General features: G+C 37.3%; 2 protein-coding genes across 2 annotated transcripts; both read left to right on the forward strand.

Moving 5' to 3' along the window:
• Positions 1-1,636: 1,636 nt before the first annotated feature.
• On the forward strand, positions 1,637-4,565 carry LOC106327913 (F-box/kelch-repeat protein At1g67480-like). The gene is made up of 5 exons (XM_013766224.1): positions 1,637-1,848; positions 2,275-2,344; positions 2,425-3,187; positions 3,270-3,588; positions 4,051-4,565. The coding sequence occupies exons 3-5, from the start codon at positions 2,727-2,729 to the stop codon at positions 4,357-4,359; spliced, it is 1,089 nt and encodes a 362-aa protein (XP_013621678.1). The 5' UTR covers positions 1,637-1,848; positions 2,275-2,344; positions 2,425-2,726; the 3' UTR covers positions 4,360-4,565.
• Positions 4,566-7,719: 3,154 nt separating this feature from the next.
• LOC106323562 (F-box/kelch-repeat protein At4g38940-like) lies at positions 7,720-8,769 on the forward strand. Its single transcript, XM_013761665.1, has one exon. The coding sequence runs from the start codon at positions 7,720-7,722 to the stop codon at positions 8,767-8,769; it is 1,050 nt and encodes a 349-aa protein (XP_013617119.1).

Genomic DNA, 8,769 nt, shown 5'->3' on the forward strand with positions numbered 1-8,769 from the left:
TATTGTTTTAAAAAAAACAATTTATCCTCTTGCAACTGCAAATGCTAGTTGGAACCAGTTTTTGAATTTATGAGGTTTAGAACGGTTTGAGTGATTGTTGCAATCACTAAAGGTTGTAGTGTTGCAAAATGATAAAACCATTTAATGAACAAACATTATTATAAAAATTCACCATGGGGTTATCATCTAGTTTAATGCTATTTCAACTAGGCCTGGGCATTTCGGGTATCGGTTCGGTTCGGTTATTTCGGATATAAAAATATAGGAACCGTTCGGGTATTTGAGGGTATTAGCCCGGTTCTGGTTTCGGGTATTTCGGTTCGGTTCCGGTTCGGTTCGGTTATTTCGGATATAAAAATATAGGAACCGTTCGGGTATTTGAGGGTATTAGCCCGGTTCTGGTTTCGGGTATTTCGGTTCGGTTCCGGTTCGGTTCGGTTATTTCGGATATAAAAATATAGGAACCGTTCGGGTATTTGAGGGTATTAGCCCGGTTCTGGTTTCGGGTATTTCGGTTCGGTTCCGGTTCGGTTCGGTTATTTCGGATATAAAAATATAGGAACCGTTCGGGTATTTGAGGGTATTAGCCCGGTTCTGGTTTCGGGTATTTCGGTTCGGTTCCGGTTCGGTTCGGTTATTTCGGATATAAAAATATAGGAACCGTTCGGGTATTTGAGGGTATTAGCCCGGTTCTGGTTTCGGGTATTTCGGTTCGGTTCCGGTTCGGTTCGGTTATTTCGGATATAAAAATATAGGAACCGTTCGGGTATTTGAGGGTATTAGCCCGGTTCTGGTTTCGGGTATTTCGGTTCGGTTCCGGTTCGGTTCGGTTATTTCGGATATAAAAATATAGGAACCGTTCGGGTATTTGAGGGTATTAGCCCGGTTCTGGTTTCGGGTATTTCGGTTCGGTTCCGGTTCGGTTCGGTTATTTCGGATATAAAAATATAGGAACCGTTCGGGTATTTGAGGGTATTAGCCCGGTTCTGGTTTCGGGTATTTCGGTTCGGTTCCGGTTCGGTTCGGTTATTTCGGATATAAAAATATAGGAACCGTTCGGGTATTTGAGGGTATTAGCCCGGTTCTGGTTTCGGGTATTTCGGTTCGGTTCCGGTTCGGTTCGGTTATTTCGGATATAAAAATATAGGAACCGTTCGGGTATTTGAGGGTATTAGCCCGGTTCTGGTTTCGGGTATTTCGGTTCGGTTCCGGTTCGGTTCGGTTATTTCGGATATAAAAATATAGGAACCGTTCGGGTATTTGAGGGTATTAGCCCGGTTCTGGTTTCGGGTATTTCGGTTCGGTTCCGGTTATTTTGTCCAGGCCTAATTTCAACACCAAATTTAATGTTACGGTTAGGAGTTTATTGAGAAATTGTTGTACGACTTGTATTCAAATATGACTCCTTTCCAAGGTTGGCCCTGACCCCAACAACCAAAAAGACCCCAACAAACCAAAAAAAAATCTTAATGGACATAGATTAGTCTGATGGAGTAGAGTTTACTTTATAAAAATAAAACATGCCTTCGTCGTGGTCTGAATAAAAAACATGTCTCCGGTAAGTAAATGGAAAATATACAATAATAAATAGATGGTGATGGGGTGAAAGTGACGTGGTGACTAGTAGACATGATTATCTTACGGCCGATCCACCGTATGATGCTTCCTCCTGTGATTTTGCTCATAAATATAATAATTGTTCGAATCTCACGCTCCCCTTTATAAATACACCATCCTTATTATTATTACATCTCTCTCTCTCTCTTCTTCTCTGCAAACCAAGTTCAACGCATAAACGAAGAACAAAGAAGACTCAAAAGAAAAAGACAAGGCCTCCCTATTCTCTCGGTACTTTCTTTCATCTCTATCCTTTTTTATTTCCTTCCGCCATTTTCGTTCTTCTTTCTATAAATGTCTTAGCCATTTGGATTTTAAGTTTCTTCTTTAGAAATTGAATCATCCGCTTCAGGTCTCTCACCACCATTATAGTAAATTTTCTGCAATTTTTGATTCATTGTTAGTTTTTTTTAATGGTCTTGGAAGCACCGATCTTGAGATCTTAGCCAACTCTAGAGAAATTATATTCATTTTTTTTTTCAGGAAATTAATTGATATCCACTGCTTTTTCCTGATTTTTTTGTGTGGTTATATGATGCTGCGTGTTCTTTTTTTATTTAGTGGAACATCCTATCTCTTTGTTTGATTCTCATGATTGCGATCTTATTGGTTCTTGACTTCGTTCAACATTTGACTTATCTAAAAAAAAATTTGCAGAACATTCGCAAATTCTAAGAGATGGATGTTGCGGTTGGCTAAATCTCCTTCACTAGCATTCCCTTTAATGGTATGTCTTCTTTCTTGCAACTCTCTTTTGTTTTGGGAACCTGTTGTTGACAAATCTTTTAATCTTTGTTTTGGTTTTAGATACAGAGATGTGTCTGAGAAGAAACAACATTAATCCAACGACAATCTTAGATCCTAAAAACTCTAGAAACGAAGCCATTGGTATGGAATATGAAGCTGGACATCATCATCATTCATCATTGGTCACTGCGATAGTCTTCTTCTCATCAAACCTGTTTATTCCTTTGTCTTTGAAAATCCCTATACGTGACGGGTTTCACGAGATTCTTCAATAACTACTTCTTCACACACCAAAACTTTACTTTAGATAGATATTTATATTGGGAGATTTAACCACTCTTGTTCAAAAGATTAGTCAAAAGATGGAGGCTGTTGTTATTGGGAAGAAAAGGATAGTAAATCTTGATCTCAGTTCACGGTTGTTGTCTGAGCCTTTGATCCCGGGGTTGTCTGATGATGTGGCCAAGCTGTGTCTGGCGCTGGTGCCGCGTGCTAGCTTACCTTCCATGGGACGTGTCTGTAAGAGATGGAGGTATGTTGTTCAGAGCAAAGAGTTTATTACTGTGAGAAGACTCGCTGGTATGCCTGAGGAGTGGCTCTATGTCTTAACCATGGATGCTGGAGGGAAAGAGAGTCACTGGGAGGTGATCGACTGTCTGGGACATAAGCTATCATCTCTTCCACCAATGCCTGGTCCTGTAAAGACAGGGTTTAAGGTGGTTGTTGTTGATGGGAAACTTCTTGTTATTGCTGGTTGTGCTATGATCAGTGGCTCTCATGTTGCATCTTCTGATGTTTACCAGTTTGATACTTGCCTCAACAGGTTCGTCAGCTATTTATTTTCTTAATTAATTCCAGCATACTTTGTTAACTTTGATCCAATGATTTAATACTTTTTAATCCAGCTGGAGCAGACTAGCTGACCTGAAGGAGGCTCGCTATGACTTTGCTTGCGCCGAGGTGAATGGGCTTGTTTATGTGGTGGGAGGTCATGGTGGAGATGGTGAGAGTCTTTCTAGTGCAGAGGTTTACGATCCAGAGACAGGGGTTTGGACTTTCATACAGTCTCTGAGGCGTCCGAGATGGGGATGTTTCGCTAGCGGCTTCAACGGGAAGCTCTATGTGATGGGTGGGAGATCCAACTTCACCATTGGTAACTCAAAACTTGTTGATGTGTACAACCCTCAGTATGGCTCCTGGTGTGGCAGCAAAAACGGTGTAACTGTAAGTGTTTCTCGTCAGATGATACACATGCATGATAGTATGTTTCTTTAGCTTGGTTTTAAAGTATGGATTACCATGGTTAGGGCAAATCGGTACTATCTGAAACGATTTTCAAGAAATCTGATATATATATATATATATATGATTTAAATCATTCTACATCGATTTATATCATTTTAAATAGGTTTAATTCGATCTAAATTAGTTTAAATCTGTTAAATTAGTATGAATTCACAATTTTGTCTAATTTCTTACGTTGAATATCTAATTTTGATAATTCATAAAAAAAAAATTACAATTAAAGTCAAGAAATAAACATCTTATATAAATGTTAAATATATATAAAATAAATCAATAATTTTTTTAATGCATTGGCTCGCCTAAGTTCCCAATAATCCGCTGAGTTCTTGAACATTGATAGAGAGTATCTCTAATATTTGGGTGCTCTTGATACAATTGCAGATGGTCACAGCTCATGTTGAAGTAGGAAAGAAGCTCTTCTGTATCGAGTGGAAGAACCAGAGGAAGATGTCTGTCTTCAATGCAGAAGATGATACTTGGGAAGTTGTGGCTCTTCCGCTGTCAGGAAGCTCGAGGGCCGGGTTTCAGTTTGGTAAGCTGAGTGGGAAGCTTCTGCTTTTTTCATCTCAAGAAGAGACTGGTCACAGTACTTTGTTGTATGACCCGGAAGCTGCACCAGGCAGGCAGTGGAAAACATCTGAGATAAAACTGTCTGGTTCCTGCGTATGCAGCGTCACAATCATAGCCTGATTGATGATGATCTTATTGATACCATTGCTGTTAAATTTCTCCATAATCCAAACTCAAATAGAACGTTGAGTTTTAAACTGATCTTATATACAGTTTGAATAAAGTGGTGTGTGTGTGTGTGTGGGGTTTGATTGAAACAGTTTTTTCCTTGTAACAAATGTTGGAAGTTGTTTTTTTTTTAATGAAATGTGCGTTTGATTTGTGAAGGCTATTTCTTCAAAACCATAATTATTTACTTGTGTTCTTAAACGATGTTAGAGGCAAACAGCATATTGTCTTTTACTTTGATTTCCATGTAAGCAACCTTAGACGTCAAATTATACTCATTTTGCACTCGAATTCATTTGTATTCACATATTCTCTATTCATCATCATTGTATTAACCTGAATATCAATAAGAAACACTTTCCACCTTCAAATTGTTCCTAAATAGTCATTTCATCCATTATTTACTTGACACGTGAGGTTAAGTCCTAATCCTAATTTTTTTTTCCTAATATTTTTCACATTGTTCAAAACCTGGATCAGAATATGAATATTAGTCAAGTCCACAAGAATCTGTGATACAGAGAACTGCTATTTGCCATCAGCAAGAGGATTGGGGACAGTGGGGTGGCTAGAACACGAGTCAGTCTTGCCCTACACGGTATCCTGTTGGAGTAATACCTGAGCTAAAACATGAAATGAATTGGTAAAAATCTGAAGATACATCACCAAGCTTCTGTCGGAAAAATGTTTAATACTCCAGAGACAACTTTGACAGAGCTAGCAAAAGTTTCCAACAATCTCAGGAAGCAACTCTTAAAAGGTTACAGACTCGCAAGTAATCTGAGGGAAAAACTTCTGTGTGGCTTTTTGGAGTAACTAAGATCATAGAATCTGTAACATCAACTCATTTTCAGCACTTTCCCAGATGAAATAGTAGTTCTTCTACTCAATACGACAGAAACAAACCTCTAGCTGAATCCTTGACTTTTTACGTTTCTTGTGATAGTCGTTTATATATTTCCTGCAACTTGTGGGTTGCATCAGGTGGTTTCCTTTGTCTTCTTGTTCGCTACTGAGTACCACATGGTCCATCACAGTCATGTAAAGGTCCACTCGAGTTTTATGGTTCCCTCAATCAATGGAATGCTCTAGAGACCTGTAGTGCGTTTGTAAGAGATGTGCAACTGAGGATGATCTTCTGGAAGTGCAGAAACAGCTTTAGGGTAGATAGCCGAAATGGAGTTTCTTTGCTCACCTGTACGGTTATTAGCTTGATATTCGTAGAAGTCTTCGAAGAACTTAACAGGCTGAGAAAAAAGATCCCACTAACACATAAACAAAACTAAACTACACAACAAGAAACAAAGAACAGATTCAATAAAAGCAAGCTTTCATATACAAGTTTGATTCTAACATGTAAAATGCGATACACACGTATGTACTACACCTTGTGCATTTTCAAAATTAACAGAATCCAGATGCTCAAAGTGGAGACAAATTGTTAGAAAGGAGAAAAAAGAGAGAGAGAGACTGTAGTTCCCCACAGGTAAATCTCCAAATTTGTCTTTCGTCCCACATCGGTTACTTGACTCAAAATTGTGTTGTTTATATAAGTCTTCAATCATAAGATCGAACGTCGAGCTCAGTAACTAGAGTTTGTAACCCATGTGGGGACAATAAGATGATGGAACGCTGGCCCGGCCCACCGGTCGGTTCTGTCTGGCATTTTCTGGACCGCCCAGTCCAAGCCGAGAGTGATCCGTTTGTGTTAGTCGAAGGCTTGACTCAGGCGGTTCCTAAAGAGGGGAGGGCAATGCGTGAGGCTGGTTTCACAGAGCAGCGATCACCTTCCTCTCTCGGCAGTGGACGAATAACGGATCAAAGCCACTCAGATCCACATGGCCTGGTGGCTCGTACCCAGCTGAACCACCATCTTTTTTATTTACACTTTCCTTTCAATAGAAATTCCACCAATGTTTATTAGCATGTCCACAGCCAAAAAGCACTACAACCGCGCGTATAGGTGGCAATATCATTATTTCCATTTTATTACTTGTTCATGTGCATATATATATATATCTATCAATTTTTAAAACAAAATAAGTTTACTATAAATTTTTTTCATTGATTAGATTGTTTCAAACTTTCACATGTATTTGTATCTTCTTCTATATATATATATTTTCGGATTATTATTTCATTATTAAAATCGTAACTATATATATAAAAATTAGTAAAATATTGTTTTGTTGTCATATTCAAATATATTGTAATATTTCACAAATTTATAAAGTTTTTGAAAAATTAAACTCTTCGCTTCATAGATTTATATTATCGAGTAAATAATTAAACATTTAGTTTTTGTTTAATTTTTAAAATAAACTATATAGTTTAAAATTTGTTTTCATTGGTTTAAGGTAGTAAAGATTAATCAATGTTAGATAATATGATTTTTGTTATTTAAAAGAAAATCTTTATAATTTTAAAAGTTAACATCAACAAATATTTAATAAATTTAGCATATAGAGGTATAGTATTACAACACTAAATTATATCTATTTAATTTATACTATCTATAAATCCAATGGATCATCTATTGTTTAAATCAAATTATTGATAGTCCAATAAAAATTTCTGGTAGGTCCAAATTTTAAATGATAAGATTAAATATTAAATGTAATATGACTTTCTAGGAATAGGTCCATTAGGTCCATTTTTAAAAAAATCACACATGAATCAAGGTTGTGACTTCTGTTTTAATATATCTTTTCGAAATTATTATCACTATTCATAAAATCATTCACAATTTGATCAACTTGTGACTATAAATAGTCTAATCTTGTAATTATTGACTATTAAAAGTGATTATTAAAATAATATATAGTTTTATTAAATGATGCTTTTTTGCGTTAGCTTTAACAGTATTATTCATAAACCATTTTCTGGTTTTTATTTTTTGAATTATACAGAAGTATTCTGGCCCCACAGAAGTGATCCAGACTAGTCACGTGTCGGTCCTCTGTCCCTGGCGATGCCAAAATGTTAATTCTCTAGTGGTCGGGATTCGAACCCAGGTAGCGGTACTCACAGCTGTAAGCCCCGTTTTTTTTTCTTTCTGGTTTTTAATAATGCATATAAATGTAGATCCACTTGTCATAATTGGAATACAATATAGATGAATATAAATATTTTTAAAATTTAAATACTATTTAATGTAAAACTATTTTAATCAAGTGAAACTTTAAATACAAAGAGATCTCTCTCCTCCTAGCTTTTTCCCTCCCAGTTATATATGAGATTCTTGAACATATATTCTTGAGTTCTCCTGATTCAATCACAATATTTGCTCTGTCTCTCTCTCTCATTGTTGATATGAACAAACCATTCATGATTATGTCACTGCCTGAAGACATCATCATTAACATCTTAGCGCGTGTACCGAGATGCGACTATCCAACAGTCTCTCTTGTTTCAAAGCACTTCCGGTCACTTGTTGCGTCGTCTGATATATACGCCATACGATCTTTGTTGGGATGCACCGAACATTTTCTCTATGTTGTTCTCTATAACCGGGACCACAAGGATTACCGTTTGTATACTCTCTGCCGGAAAGCTAACGGCAAACACAGCCGCTTGGCCCTTATCCCTTGGCTTCCCGCTGTGCCTCGACGTGGAAGCTTTGTGGCAGTGGGTTCAAAGATATATGTTTTTGGTGTGATCAACGACAACTATGACAATATGACATCGACTGCGTACAGCATTGACTGTAGATCTCACACTGTGCAACCACTCCCGAGCATGCCGCATGTGTTCCGGTTTGAAACAATAGCTGAAATCATCGATGACAAAATATATGTTATTGGATGTAATTACGTTAAAAAAATACCAGTGGTAGTGGTGGTTTTCAACACAAAAACACGGATGTGGGAGCCTGGGATGACAACTCTAGACAAGCCTGTAAGAAGTGTCATAGGCAGGTATGGTTGTGTGGTGATGGCTAATAAGATTTATGGGAAGAATTTTGTATATGACCCAAATGAAACTAAATGGGAAACGCCCGACAAGACGCTGAGTTCGAACAAGTGGAATCATGCGTGTTTCATTGATGATGTTATGTACTACTATGATTTGTTTGAGAACAAGTTAATAGCATATGATTCAAAGAAAAGGTGTTGGAAGGCAGTCGAAGGATTGGAAGAACTGTTGGCCGTGATAACAGTTCAAAAATTGTTTAAGACTCTGAAATACGGTGAGAGACTGTTTTTTTTGTTTTCTATAGAAGAAACCAAAGAGATTTGTTGTGCAGAGATTTCAACGGAAAGACGCCAAGGAGGTCAGATTCTTGGAAAAGTTGAGTGGTTTGATCGTGATTTGATTGCTGGAAATTTTGAGATTATAAAACCTCTAGATGTTATGCTTTAA

This window comes from Brassica oleracea, chromosome C2 (genome assembly GCF_000695525.1).
Source record: "Brassica oleracea var. oleracea cultivar TO1000 chromosome C2, BOL, whole genome shotgun sequence".
In the NCBI taxonomy this organism is placed as follows: domain Eukaryota; kingdom Viridiplantae; phylum Streptophyta; class Magnoliopsida; order Brassicales; family Brassicaceae; genus Brassica; species Brassica oleracea.

Coding starts and splice junctions, on each gene's coding strand:
- LOC106327913 (XM_013766224.1), top strand. CDS start 2,727: ATGGAGGCTGTTGTTATTGGGAAGAAAAGGATAGTAAATCTTGATCTC. Junction 3,188..3,269: donor TTTGATACTTGCCTCAACAG/GTTCGTCAGCTA, acceptor TTTTTAATCCAG/CTGGAGCAGACTAGCTGACC. Junction 3,589..4,050: donor GCAGCAAAAACGGTGTAACT/GTAAGTGTTTCT, acceptor ATACAATTGCAG/ATGGTCACAGCTCATGTTGA.
- LOC106323562 (XM_013761665.1), top strand. CDS start 7,720: ATGAACAAACCATTCATGATTATGTCACTGCCTGAAGACATCATCATT.